General features: G+C 42.7%; 3 protein-coding genes across 4 annotated transcripts; 2 read left to right on the forward strand and 1 right to left on the reverse strand.

Annotated features, from left to right (window-relative positions):
- Positions 1-889: 889 nt before the first annotated feature.
- On the forward strand, positions 890-5,175 carry LOC133908516 (uncharacterized). The gene is made up of 8 exons (XM_062350585.1): positions 890-1,206; positions 3,146-3,409; positions 3,499-3,570; positions 3,664-3,702; positions 3,830-3,937; positions 4,037-4,134; positions 4,340-4,451; positions 4,712-5,175. The coding sequence occupies exons 1-8, from the start codon at positions 1,033-1,035 to the stop codon at positions 4,958-4,960; spliced, it is 1,116 nt and encodes a 371-aa protein (XP_062206569.1). The 5' UTR covers positions 890-1,032; the 3' UTR covers positions 4,961-5,175.
- A 1,122-nt stretch (positions 5,176-6,297) lies between these two features.
- Positions 6,298-8,302, forward strand: LOC133908535 (iron-sulfur assembly protein IscA-like 1, mitochondrial). Of its 2 annotated transcripts, none has more exons than XM_062350614.1 (4): positions 6,298-6,518; positions 6,806-7,022; positions 7,829-7,946; positions 8,019-8,302. In XM_062350614.1, exons 2-4 carry the CDS (start codon positions 6,842-6,844, stop codon positions 8,110-8,112), a joined length of 393 nt encoding a protein of 130 aa, XP_062206598.1. In that variant the 5' UTR covers positions 6,298-6,518; positions 6,806-6,841; the 3' UTR covers positions 8,113-8,302. The 2 variants fall into 2 exon arrangements, with proteins under 2 accessions (XP_062206598.1, XP_062206590.1); XM_062350606.1 differs by having other exon boundaries at positions 6,300-6,518; positions 6,801-7,022.
- A 161-nt stretch (positions 8,303-8,463) lies between these two features.
- Positions 8,464-13,507, reverse strand: LOC133908524 (uncharacterized). The gene is made up of 7 exons (XM_062350597.1): positions 13,188-13,507; positions 12,125-12,728; positions 10,036-10,197; positions 9,560-9,625; positions 9,023-9,088; positions 8,806-8,865; positions 8,464-8,684 (listed from the first exon to the last, which is right to left on the reverse strand). The coding sequence occupies exons 1-7, from the start codon at positions 13,325-13,327 to the stop codon at positions 8,538-8,540; spliced, it is 1,245 nt and encodes a 414-aa protein (XP_062206581.1). The 5' UTR covers positions 13,328-13,507; the 3' UTR covers positions 8,464-8,537.
- Positions 13,508-13,892: the final 385 nt, after the last annotated feature.

Genomic DNA, 13,892 nt, shown 5'->3' on the forward strand with positions numbered 1-13,892 from the left:
GGAGTTCTTATGGGAGTCTCGGGAAGAGCTTGTACTTGGTTTGATGTCCGTTAATCCGGATGGAGAAGTGACAATCACTAGTGAGCACTTGAGTCTTGGTGACTCAAGGGGAGCAATATCCTTGTGTGGATGCTCCAACGAGGATTATAAGAGAGTACTAATTCTTCGATATCTCAGGAAAAAATTGGTGTCCTCTTTCCCTACTCTCTTTTTATTCCGCAATTTACTTCTAGCATCTACTTATATGCAAGTTTCAATTCCGTAATTTACTTTTAAATTATATGCTTGCATATTTGTTCTCTATGATCTAGTATGATTGCTCAAGTAGTTACATTTTCTTCTTGTAGGCTAAGGCTATTTCTTGTTTTAGAAATAGATAATTATTTTAAAGTTTAATTAGAGTCCTATTTACCCGCTCTAGGGCTATTAAATCCTTTCAGAAAATAATACACATATGATGCATCAGGATTCATGCAAGGGTGGCGACGAGGAGTGCGAAAGAATACACATACGTCGTTCTTGGTGGAATTTTTACATTTTGATATTTTTTAAAACATATTTTATAAATAGACCTTAAAAAATAATATTTAAAAGTAAACCTTTTTATATGCCGTCATACCATTTGGCGACGTGGTTGAATAACATGGTAATATACTTAGTGATCTTCTATTTTAAATTTGAAAAATCATACATGATAACTATCATATTGATAATTATCACCGTATCGCGCTATTCAATCACGGCGTCTGGTCAAATATCATAGCACCATAAAAAACCTATTTTTTTTTACATTGTTCCCGTAGATCTATACGTAGAAAAAGCTTTAAAAAAGTATCAAAAATTAAAAATCCCACCTGCCCTTTTGTGTATAAAAAGGCGGAGAAGAACCACTCCTTCCCTTGCAATCCATATCTGCTTCCAACGCAGCCGTCTGCCGGCGACGACGACTTTTTCGTCCTCCGCTCGAGGACAGGGGCAGCGGAGGCCGGAGGGAGGGAGAGGGAGAGCCAGGCGGCCAATCCCAAGGACCATATGGGCGCGGAGGCAGAGCAGCCGCAGCAGCAGCCTCCCTCCTCCCTCCGGGCCAGCAGGGACGCGGCGCCGGCGGTTTTGGGGCTGCAGCTGTCTGCGCTGATCGACCACGTCGCGCGCATCGACTGGTCCCTCCTCGAACGTATCCCCGGCGACCGCGGCGGCTCGCAGCAGGTACTCCAGACTTCTCCCTCGTTCCCTCCCTCCCTCCCTGCGCACACAACACAACCTCGTTCCCTTGCTCCACCCGCACTCGCCCAATTCTACCTACCAATGGCTCGCTCGATGGAACCAGTAACCGCTCAGGCAGTGTCGATTGCCACTTGCCAGTCCTTTCTTCTTCTTTTGTTCTTCGTGAGAAATTCCTTACAGTTTAAGTTCTTTCCTTTTCTTTGAGTTTTTTTTTGGTGTAGCGGTTACCATCATGTGGTCGTTCGAAAGATAGGTTCTTGTATTTGTGCAGAATTTAGCTCCAATTGCGCCCTGACCATGTTCCTTCTCCTGATTGTCAGGCCGGCCATGTGATATTTAGATCCCCTGTTCTACAATATTCTAATTCACTCATTTGTTACGGAACTCTTATTTAATTAATCAACAAACGATTTTTTTTATCTTTTTGCTGAAACGCTGCTATAGACGTAACTGTCCGGTTTCATTTGGGATTTCGTTTACTGTATTGTACTCCGTGTTCTTGAAATGTTTTGTACTGCCAATTCTGGTTTGGTTTTGTGAGAGAACATTTGTTTGGTTATTTCCTTTGATGAATAAATGTCCTGCTACTCATTTATGCTATATCTTTCCCGGATTTTCTTTGACGAACGACCTATTCTTTTTGTTCCACACGGTCCCGCTCTTCCTGTACTTGAATTCATAAAGGAGAACATAGTAATTCAAAGCAAGTACTTTTGGGGCTTACAGACAGATATTTCCTAAATTTGGCTTTGCATGTACTTTGGTTAGCTGCAGCTATACTGATTAGATTTGGTGTTTTTTTTTTAATCTAGATTATATTTGGTGTTGCTTTCACTGTAAAAGGGCTTGCCTGATGGTTTGGCATGCACAGCACTGCACATTTCAGGAACGGTCAAGTATGACTCAACTTTGCTCAAACTGATTGGTCCTTGACAATGTCAATAATTGATTGGGCTGCAGAGTTGGTAAAAGTTTGCAACACAAGAAAACCACCACGCTATGTTACTATCGTCCGGCATTCTTGACTTTTCATTGCAAAGATATGTAGTTGCAGGCTCAACATATTGCCAGATATTCGATATTTACTGTGTCGTTGTCATACTATTTGATCACTGAAAAGTGTGTTCCCCATTTATCATCAAGGGAGAAAAGTTGTACTTGGCATGGTCTTAAATCTTAACATGATAATTCTATATGTCTCGAGACACTTAGCCAATTAGGCAGCACCTTTTATGGTCTCACTGCCGAGTTCTTGTGTAAGAAAGAAGTAGTGCATGTTTATCTCTCTATAATACAAATTTTTTTGATAGAAAAAATTGTAATTTCATATCAGTTAGATTCGCAGTTAGATTTTAAAATGTTAAATTTGGGATCTGTATCTTTTAGATTATGCGTAATCAGTTAGATGGCTTCCTCTATCTATCAAATCCACTCTTCTCTCTTGCTGAGGAACTGAGAAAGTTGGAGATTCTACAGTTGAACATGCTGAAAACTTATCAATTTCCTTCTCATCGCATCAGCACAACTCAGCAAGAAGACATTTAGCTTTAGCTTGTAAACAAAGAGAAAACACATGCATACATGTGCAGGAATAATTTCATGCTATCAAAAGTTTTTTTTTTCGATGGAAACTTTGGAAGAAATTTGGAGTCAAAGATACCAAAGAAATGCGGAAATATATTGTATGGTAGTTGATACCTATCACTTCCTCTTAGCTATTGTTTTGGCGGTTGAAGAATCATGCATCTAGTCTGTTCGATTATTGTTTTTTGGTCCCATTTGCATCATGAATTATTTTCCTTTGAGCCTTGATTGGTTATGCAGTATCAAGATTTACAACTATACTGGAAAGTACCAGGCATCAGACTTTTTGTCATTTGGTTAGGTTCTGAATTTTATCTGACCGGGGTTTTATGTACAGGTGTCCATTGAGGAGCTGAATCATATTCTTACTGAAGTGAATGCCCACATCCTTCCTTCCCGTGATGATCTCTCTCCTATAACTACTATAGCCGGTGGAAGTGTTGCTAACACAATTCGTGGGCTCTCAGCGGGTTTTGGGATATCAACGGGAATAATTGGAGCTTGTGGAGATGACAACCAGGGATTTTTGTTTGTCAACAATATGAGCTTTAATGGTGTAGATCTCACAAGATTAAGGGCCAAAAAAGGGCACACTGCTCAGGTAGCCTAACATATGAAGCCCGAATTTATCTTTTTTTGCCCTTATTTTACTGCATAGTGGATAAGGCTGAAAAGCATACCCTATTATAGTGTGCATGCTTGGTCGATGCAAGCGGCAATCGCACCATGCGGCCATGCCTATCTAGTGCAGTCAAGATGCAGGTATCCTTTTGTTTGATACAGTCTTAAATGTTACATAGGTTACTTGTCTCTTAACAATCTTATGATTGATGAGATCATTTGTCCACGTAACAGGCCAATGAGTTCAGAAAGGAGGACTTCAAAGGCTCCAAGGTGGTTCATTTTTTTCCCCCTCTTTTGTGCTTTTCGATTTCTTCATATATATATTCTTGTCAGAAAGAACATTCTAGCATATGTATTTGTTAAGTCTGAATTTTCTTTGCTATTTATTTTAATGCAGTGGCTTGTTATTAGATATGCACAACAGAATATGGAACAGATTCTTGAAGCTATTAGGATCGCTAAACAGGAAGGCCTTTCAGTATCATTAGATTTGGCCAGTTTTGAGGTCAGAATGCAGCTTTATTAAAGTGATTGCACACTTGAGGCCAGCTTTGCATACACAGTCTGATTTTAGTCTGGTTGGCTATATTTTGTTTATATGCAGATGGTTCGCAGCTATAGGTCACAAATTATTGACCTTTTAGAGACTGGCAACATTGACCTCTGTTTCGCCAATGAGGATGAAGCTAGAGAGCTGATAGGGTGATTGTCTCCACTATTATCTTATATTGTTGTATCTAAGTCGGAAAATAACAAAAGAGTGGTAAATTCAAAGAGCAAAAACAAATGCTTATTCAATCGTTTGAGTGTCAAACTGCCAACGGATAATTGCTTACTGTTACTGCTCTCTTTATCTCTGAGATGGGAGTTCAAAGGCCCATAGCTCATCTGTTGCATGTATCTGCAGGGGAGGTCTGGCATCTGATCCGGAGGAGGCACTCTCGTTCTTGGGCAAGTACTGCAAATGGGCCGTGGTGACCCTTGCTTCAAAGGGCTGTATAGCAAAGCATGGCAAGCAGGTGATGTTCAAGTCCCTATGGATCGTAAATTACACGGCCAATCAACAATGTTCCCTTCCGACTTCGAAAGTTTTATTTCGAAGAATGACACTGCTATTTCTCAGTCGATAAGCACGATTTGGAAGGAGGAAATGTTAACCTGCATATATTTTAGAACGTTACTTCTTTTCAACTGGTTAATGCCAGATGCATTATTCTTTTCATCCGGTAGTTGAGTAATGATACCACAAGTCTGTAACAGAAGGGCAAATGGAATGCAGGTTGTTCATGTGCCGGCCATCGGGGAGAGCAACGCGGTGGACGCCACCGGAGCAGGCGACCTGTTCGCGAGCGGGTTCCTGTACGGGCTGGTGAAGGGGCTGCCGCTGGATGAGTGCTGCAAGGTGGGGGCGTGCAGCGGCGGGTCGGTCGTCCGGGCGCTGGGCGGGGAGGTGAGGCCGGAGAACTGGCAGTGGATGTACAAGCAGATGAACGCCAGGGGCCTCCTGCTCCCCGACCTCAAGAACTGAAACGAACCTACCTAGCAGGCTATCACCAGCAGCTTCACCCTAAGGCTCACAAGAGGCCATTCTTGGTTGCTGCAATTGTTGCCATCATTGTTACATTGGATTTGCCATTCTTAATTTGTGGCATGGCAAAGGTCACGCACACTGATTAATTTGTTCGAGGGAACCACTCCTCCAATGATTGAATCAATCAAATGGAGTGCTACTCCTATCGTGCTTGTTTTGGAGTGCTCCAGCCACTTTGGTATGTTTGAATGAGTTTTTATAGCAGCTTTCTGAGTGAAATTAGAAGGAGTTTTATTGAATTCAGTTTTTATCTTATCAAGTAGAATCTGTATGAGTGATTTTTTAAAATAAAATAGATATTAAAAACTGAAAAAATAGCTTTCTCTTATTTATTTTCTACACAGAATTATTTCTTTTCTAGAATTTATTCTAAAGGATCATTTTTAACTATATAATAATAATTATTTTTTTAAAAAATACTCTCTCTAGAGAATTTAGATCCGTAGAAGTTTTACCAATCAGATCCAAATCTTCCTAAGAAATTGCTCGTCTTTCTTGGCAGGCTTGCTGCTTAGCATCCCTTGTTCCTACTATTTGATTTCAGTTGTCAGTAAAAGAACTGGACAACGTGTGATCTGAGATTACTCATGATACCTGGAGCTCGAGAAAAAATGTTTCGTTGACAAGTGTGAAAGAATGTAGTGCACCATGCTTTGGGGGTAAAACCAATAAGAAAAAATGGATACCATTACAAACAAGCTGAGGAAGAAAAAATAGTAGAGCAAAATGGAAAAAAAAAAAGGAAATTCCAAATTCCAGTGGATGGATGGCGACGTGATGCTCGTATTGGGCCTGACCCTGGGCCTCCAGTGGGCCTAAAGCAAGATCTCGGGCGGCCAGCCCAGTGGGCCAACGAAACGAAGTGTAATCAGGGTTTACAAATGTGTTTGATGTCTGAAAGTCGGCTCTCGACGATTACCGTGAAACCGCGATAACTGTACAATAATTCGGTAGAAACCGATCGAATTTTATTAATTTTTTAATTTTTAGTTTAAACTTAACCGAAAACCGATCGATTTATGAATACGGTGTGAACCGAATCGAAAGGTTACAGCGATAACTGAACGGTTACGGAGGATTTTGTGAACACCGAGTAGAACTAAGTCAATAGTCATTCCTCTTTCGTTTAAGGTTTTTTATATTTCAAAAATAAAAAATAAATTAGGCGTTCATTTGGAAAAATTACAGATATATATATATATATTAATTTTTTCAAACAGAATTATAGTTTTGCAATTTTTTTGATTTACGAAATATAAAAATAAAAAATCACTTCCGCTTCCGTCTTGTTTCCGGTTCCAGACGCCTCCTCCAATCCGGGCTCCCAACGTCTCGGTAAGAGGAGGAACACGACGCCGCTAGGCGCGCCACGAGGGAGGCTCCAATCCCATCCAAATCCACTCCACCCCTACCCAAGAAGCAGCGGCGCGAGGAGGAGATCCAGGCGGGCGGGGAGGCAGCCACCGTCCGTCCGTCCATCCACCCAAATCTGCTGGTGAGCAGCTAATCGTGATCCAGTTTCGCTTTCGCTTGCGATTGAATCGATTCGATTCGAAAGGAAATCAGCACCCCATCGACCCGTTCCTCATCGCATCGCCTCTTCTCCTCTCGCCTCCTGAAGATATTGATTCCCATGTTATTATCTCAGATAAATTCGTCGCTAGTTCAATTTAGTCCCCCCTTTCTGTCGGAATCTCCATTTCAAACCGATTTGATTCATCCAGGAATGAACGGATCCTCTTCTCCTCATTATTATCATGGATTTTGGACTCTGCAGCGCAGGTTGCTTCTAGAGGAGAGAGGCTCCCGAAGAAGGCCATGTCGTCGTCCGTGCTGAGGGCTGCGGCCGACAGGGCCATCCGCAGGCAGGCCCTCACTCTGACGGACGCCGCGGCGTCCAGGATCCGGCAGCTCCTTAGCCTCAGGCAGCGGCCCTACCTGCGGCTCGGCGTCAAAGCGCGAGGCTGCAACGGCCTCTCCTACACGCTCAACTACGCCGGTACGCTTTGCTTTCTTCTTATCTCGCCAGCTGTTCCTGTACCTGTTCATCATTTTCACTGTGGTCAGCTATCATGTACTGCAACTTGAACATCCAGTACTTGCTGCGGACAAGTTTCGGAGGGAGTAAAACAAATCAAAAAGTGATGATCTAAAAATACCCAAACAAAAAAGGGTGATGATTCCATAATCCATGGTTTATGTTCTGCGATTGCAAGATTTTTTAGGAAAACAATTGTTATGTTTCTACCTGGTACTGCCCAGTAAACTAATCTGCAGAATTCCATATTTGATATATTGCTGCTAAATGGTGGTTCTTGTGGAGCGGACTCCAAGATGTCCAGTGATATAGTAGTACCATACTATCAAGTCTGCTGTTATTACCATCTGGTTGATATGTAGGTCAACATGTTCATGGCATACTGGTATGCATGTTTAATTATTTTGCGTAATATCTGATCGGATGGTTTCTACAGTCATACTTGCCCATGGTATGCTTTTTCACTGTTGCGTCAATGTTAGTCAGTGCTACGAAAAGACTTGCTCATGTTTGCAAAGTTCTGGCTTCCAAGCATAACATCGCTGTTGGACAAGTTCTTGTAGAGACTGGTGGCATGTAACCTGTATGGCACGGTCCCTTGATTTTATCTACACAAATCAGCCCATGTATTGAGTTTGGCCAATTATAATCAAGCATGCTTTTTAAAGGGGACACTGAATCATGTTGCATTGTGTTGTAATATTTAACTTTCTGCTTGTGGTTACTACTGTCTGCTGTTGCTCAAGAACCATCACTGCTAATTTCAGATGAAAAAGGGAAGTTTGATGAGCTTGTTGAAGAGAAGGGAGTTAAAGTACTAATCGACCCTAAAGCTCTGATGCATGTTATCGGCACCAAGATGGACTATGTCGACGATCCACTAAAGTACAGTTCCTACATGAAACTATGCTTCCTCCTCCATCTACATATGTTAAGTAATAAGCGCTCCTGTTGCAGGTCTGAGTTTGTGTTCATAAACCCGAACTCCAAAGGGGAGTGTGGCTGTGGTGAATCTTTCATGACTACAAGCAGCAAAGGGTCCACATCATGATGTGGTATGCTGTGTAGATGTATAGCAGTGTATTTGGAGGCTCCATCTGATTTTCATGAACCTTAATTGTATTTTAACGCATAACACACCAGTGCTTTTGCATCCAACCCAATTGTGTTTGTACATGGAGTCAGTACCCACGTTTTGGTGATATTTGTTTGCATTTAAGATCTGAAATGTTCATCTATCATGTATACTGCATGGATTTGGTAGCACAAGCTTTGGAACCAGCTGTAGCTCTAGCCTCCTCTCCTTGAGTGTTATGAAGGAGATTGACAGATTGTGTACTAACCATAGAACATCCAAATTCAAATGAGCCAAAGAGAACACAAACAGAGGATATATTGCTGGGAGATCTCCAATTAACGATTGATTAGTTTTGAGTACACTATTGTGTTCTCTGTTCTGTGTCTAGCTGACATGAATTAATTTCCCCTAAAATTGGGTGGAGCCCAAACTCCATTCTCATTGGTGACGAATGACGTGCATGAAAGTGGCACCAGGCAGAGTCCTCTGCTGCGGAGGTCCGGCCTTGCTTCCTTCTCCCCAGAATTTACATTTTTGTTCGACCCCTAAGTACAACACAGAACACAAAGCAAAGCATATAACATCAAGTTAACAATTTTTTTTTTCCAAAAAATCAATGAAAATTGGTTCCTAGAAAAAAAAGGATGGTTGAGTTAAATGTTGTACCCTCTGTGTTATCCTGGGTTCCTTATTTCTGGATGATCTCAGGTACGGGCCGCTTAATGTCTGTCCGGGTAATTAAACTGTTGTCACGCTGAAATCTTGACATATACTAATACATAGCAGAATATTTATTGAAAATATGTGTATCAATGTTCAATTGTAGCCAAACATATCACTGAAGTTCGGCTAGCTTAAATGGTTCACAAATGATGATGATTACCTCGACTTGGTCTTCAAGAAATTTGATATAGCCAATGGCCTCCATCAGTACTGATGCGGTATCAGTCTGCACATAGATATAAGAATTAATACGTGCCCCCACATGTTAACAAAATAGTTCAGAACTATGCCACTTTTCCTTTTGTAGCTTTAGTTTTACTATGGGAATTGACAGGCTCATGAACTGCTAATCATTTATTCAAAATGTAATGCTATTAGCTTTTGTGTGAACCGACCATTGGTACATATGCTTATAAAATTTCATGATTGGTAGGAAGAGCAATGTCATCGGTATATTTGTTGTCAAAATTTATAATTCCCATGGTACTATATTTTGTATATGGCTATGTAAACATCATTTTTAGCAGTATCTAGGATTGTTCACTCTATTTGTTGAGGATTTGCCACCATTGTCTCACTAATACGAGACATTCAGTGGCAAAATTTGTTGTTTCACTTGAACGGCTGTGCGCCTATATATGTACTATAAAGTAACGAATTGAAGCATAATAATCTTTGTTGGGACCTTGAGCGTTACCTTGCCAAAGGGTGAGACCAGTTGCTGAAGAGCAGCAATTCGATCCCCTAATTTCTCTTTCCTTACCTAATCAAAGGACACCATGAGTATGCTTTGCATATATTAACACGAAGAGAAGACTAGTCAGTAGTGTGCATTGTTGATCGAAGTGACAAAACAGTACATTCCTTTTGGGAGTATGAAAAACGGAGCCGTATACGGGTTACAGTGCCGTATTCAGTATACAGTACGTTGAATATGGGTTTTTCGGTGTACAGTATATGAAAATGAATTTTTGTTAAATGATGCGCCGAATACGGATGCTAAATTTGTAAATACGATAATATGTTATCTATTCCGGTAAATACACTCATGTATGTATTTAATTTTGGATTTTTCTGACAAAACAGTACCTTCTTTTTGGGAGTATGAAAACCGGAGCTACTAGCTAGAGATCGATATTTTCATGTGTCCACTTGATATGTGTGGATACGTACCTTGAAAGAAGGGACGATGGTGGAGGAGCGTGACTCGAGTCGAGGCTTTTTCGGCGCTGGCGGTGCCGGCGACAACACCGGTGCTGCCTTTTGACATGCTGCGTTGTGCTCCGCACTCCAATGACAGCCTCCTCCCACCCCATTCACCAAGGGTACACCCATCTACGCTCACACACATTAGTAGGCAGTATACATACCTGACTGATTGGGATGTAGTAAGAAAATATCGAGTGCAGTGTATGTGATAAGCATTGCGAAGAGCTAACATTGAGCATGCAGCAGCTAGCAAGTACTGAAAAGCCTGTGAACAACAGATTAACAGCTGCAGAATTAACTCAAGATGCAACAAGAGGGGCATATGCTATGGTACTTTTGGGAGACAAAGATGACGCATGTCACCCCTAAAGCTGAGTGCTTGCAGAGCAAAAAGAAGCTGTACTTTTACGAAACGGACCGGCCGGCCGGGCCTAGCAAGCTTGCTTGCTCAGAGCTCAGTTGCTCTTGCTTAGGGCCGGGCCGGAGAGCAAACATGCCCTGGTACCGTAGGACATTTTTGTACAAATGAATTTATAGAACTGCCTATACAATAGGTATCATAGACAATTCTAAACTAAAATTGTCTGAAAAAATAGCAACAAGTAGTTGCAACAAAACAGAACGCTACAGTACAGACGGTTACAAACTACAACCATCTATACTAATAAAATAAATGTCACATATGGCTTCAAAAAGGAACCATCTGTATCAACTGAGTGTCCCATTTTACACCTGAACTTTACGACATGCAAAACCCCACGTGTTTCTACCCGTATGTATTAACTAGATAGATTGACGTTACGCTCGTTGTGCCACGTTTTCAATCCCTACCTCCAGATCTGAACCAATCAGTGCCAAGCACTCCAGTGTGCTTTCTCAAAAAGCGAATCCATCCATCCATCCATTCAGAAACTACATCGAGGGCACGTGCTCGAGAGCAGATCAGGCAATATCACTCTAAGTAGTCCATACACTAAAAGTAGACTCCATCCCTCACAGAGTACACAATAATAAAACAAATCCTTCTCTTGAGCCTATGGAGATGGCGCCTGTGGTCCATGCCGCACTGTCGCGATGACCGGCTACTGGGTCACAGGGGGTCCGGGCCATGCCGCCTTGGAGATGGCTACTGCGCCGCTGGAGGTCCATGCCACGCCGCCACGGAAGCAGGCACCTATGTCACTGGAGGTCCATGGCACGGAGTCGAGCAGCGCGGAATTCGGTGGCAGGCCCCCTAGATCAGGCCGGGGAAGTCTGTCACTAAGCTCACTGTGTCTCCCCAGCCTTATGGTAGCCGAAGGCGAAGGATAAGGCTATGGAGGCTTCGCCGGGCATCCGTAGGTGAAGAAGGCTGGTAGATCTTGCTAGTTCCGTCGATCTAAAGTGTGGATCTAGGCCAGATCCATTGAGATCTCATGTTCTGTGGCACCGACCTTCGTGCTGTGTGCGCGTGTCTATGTCGTGGTGTGCTTGTGGTGGCCGATTAAGTTTTGTGATAGTTGCTTGTAATATTATGTACAGAGGTGTTAATGCAAGAAATGTATAATACTCTTTTAGATCTGTGAATTTTGCCAAGGATTAGGTGCTTTGTAATGGTTGCTTGTAATATTGTAGTGGGTTGCTTGTAATATTGTAGTGGTTTTGCTTTTGAGATATGTTTCGCTTGTAATATGACAACTGATTAGCAACCTGAGCAGAGCCAAGGTGATGAGCACTCGCCAGCGCAGCAGGCAGCCGCGACAGGCGCTAATTTTATTTTATTTTGCTAGTTTTTGAGTTAGTACAGACAGTTCTAAACTACGAGCCGTCTCTACTCTTCCTAGTTCACAGATAGCTCGTAACTTCGAGCCGTTTGTGATATCTATTAGTATAGATCGCTCCAGTTACGAGCCGTCTGTATAAATCTTTTGTATTAATAGTTTTGAAAAAACATCCCGCGCGAAGTTTTCTTTAATAGTGACATTTTCATCACTAGCTACCTCATTCTTTTCCTTTCAGTTCTCTTTGAGGGAAAATACTGTGAACGCAAGCTCTACAACGTACTTTGACTGACCTGCTTGTAGTTGTCAATGGATGGTCCTTGATGATGAGCAGCAGGAGGGCCATAGGGCACATGCTCTGATCTCAACAAAGGCATGCCATTACGGATCAGTACTGAAGAGGCTTGGCTAAGTAGCAGGGTCTTGCACAGCCTTGACGAGGCCAGTATCTCAAACGCGTCGCCGGGGAGGAGAGGCGCCGCCGCCTCCGGGCACGGCTTCTGCTGCGACCGCGAGGTGTTGACGCTTGGAAGCACAATGCCGTCCAGATCGGCGGCCATGGCGGGGAGGCCGCCGCCGCCGTCGACTGTGTCATTGTAAGCAATGGCTGTGCCAGCCGCACACGATGATCTTGAGTCGAGCGATTCACGTCGCTGCTCCTCCTTCATCTTGTTGTGGCCGTCTTGCTGGCCGCTAGTCATGAGCATGGAGGTGGTGTCTGCAAAGCTGCAGTTGCTCCATTGGAACCCTAGGTCTTGCATCATTAGCAGAGAGCTGACCTGGGGAGGAATCATTGGAGAAGCAGCCTGATGGCTGTGATGGTGGCCTTGAGCTGAGAGGAGCACTTCAAGCTCGATTTCATCCGGAGCGCTCAAGTGATGATGATCAGCACAGTTTCTGCAGAGAAAACAAATGCTCAATTTGAAGAGAATTCTTTGGTCCAAACAAATTAAATGGTGTATGTATGTGAGATATGTGGCGGCCGTCCATGACAAAAGGAAAAAATGCACAGCAACCTTTTAGAGGAAACCAACAAATTTATGGATGGTGTCATGCACACATATATGTTTCATTCTTTTAGCTCTTTCTGCGCAAAGTTGTCATTTTGCCGTGCTACAATTTCCTAGGATACATGGAGACAACAAAGAGGGAGCGACCAAGCATGCAGAGGAAAACTCCAAATCCTAGGAATCCGGTGAAGAAAGAATATTTCGAACGGCACCACTAACTAGGCTTATATTTTGATTCCACAAAATGAGAGAGAAATACAAAGAAAAAAAATCAATCTTCGAAGATGGTTTGATTTTGGCCCCAAGAAGCTGAACATAACTAAGCAAATGAAGTGCAGGTGCTTACAGCATTAGGAGTTGCTGGCTCCGTTGATGGTTGGCTCCAACGGCGCTGAGAAGAGCTGGAGCAAAATTCAGGGAAGAAGGCCATGGGAGGTCATCTTGCAAGAGATTATCAATGAGGTTGGAGGAAGAAGATGCCATCATGGTGCTTGTAAAGGGGATCTTTATTGACGCTACTTCCAAGAGGGGAGAGAAGAAAAGGTCGCACTCTATGAGCTTTAGAATCTCTCTCAAGAACACACACCCCACCAATGGAAGCTATATCGCCCGGGTTAGAGAAATGGAGATGCCCATAAGGCTTCATCGCTTTCCCATCCTTTTGTATCTTGGGGGGTAGCTTTGTTCCCATTCCTCCTTTCAAGGCATCAGCTAAGAAAAGCTCTCTCTCTCTCTCTCTCTCTCTCTCTCTCTCTCTCTCTCATCATTATAACATTTCTGCTACGATCATAGTAGGATCTCTGCCTTTAGATCCCGAAGCATAGCCTTCAACGTATGGCACCAAAGAGCCAAGTCTTTGTCTCCTTCGGGTGTATTAGCTATGCTAATGGTACAAATGTTCTCAAGAAAAGAAAATGGTCTAAAGAAAGCTGCCAAAGTAATGTCAATTATTTATCGTGGCGCGTCTGCAATATGTATGTATCTGTCTATCAGATTGATGTAGATGTCTAATCATGTTGGAACCGAATGGAAGTAGAAGAGGTCCTGAATT

The sequence above is a fragment of the Phragmites australis genome, chromosome 1, assembly GCF_958298935.1.
Source record: "Phragmites australis chromosome 1, lpPhrAust1.1, whole genome shotgun sequence".
NCBI classification, from domain to species: Eukaryota; Viridiplantae; Streptophyta; class Magnoliopsida; order Poales; family Poaceae; genus Phragmites; species Phragmites australis.

Coding starts and splice junctions, on each gene's coding strand:
- LOC133908535 (XM_062350614.1), top strand. CDS start 6,842: ATGTCGTCGTCCGTGCTGAGGGCTGCGGCCGACAGGGCCATCCGCAGG. Junction 7,023..7,828: donor CTACACGCTCAACTACGCCG/GTACGCTTTGCT, acceptor TGCTAATTTCAG/ATGAAAAAGGGAAGTTTGAT. Junction 7,947..8,018: donor TATGTCGACGATCCACTAAA/GTACAGTTCCTA, acceptor CTCCTGTTGCAG/GTCTGAGTTTGTGTTCATAA.
- LOC133908516 (XM_062350585.1), top strand. CDS start 1,033: ATGGGCGCGGAGGCAGAGCAGCCGCAGCAGCAGCCTCCCTCCTCCCTC. Junction 3,571..3,663: donor CTAGTGCAGTCAAGATGCAG/GTATCCTTTTGT, acceptor TCCACGTAACAG/GCCAATGAGTTCAGAAAGGA. Junction 4,135..4,339: donor GAAGCTAGAGAGCTGATAGG/GTGATTGTCTCC, acceptor ATGTATCTGCAG/GGGAGGTCTGGCATCTGATC.
- LOC133908524 (XM_062350597.1), bottom strand. CDS start 13,327: ATGATGGCATCTTCTTCCTCCAACCTCATTGATAATCTCTTGCAAGAT. Junction 9,626..10,035: donor CCATCGTCCCTTCTTTCAAG/GTACGTATCCAC, acceptor TCCTTTGATTAG/GTAAGGAAAGAGAAATTAGG. Junction 8,685..8,805: donor AACCCAGGATAACACAGAGG/GTACAACATTTA, acceptor TGTTGTACTTAG/GGGTCGAACAAAAATGTAAA.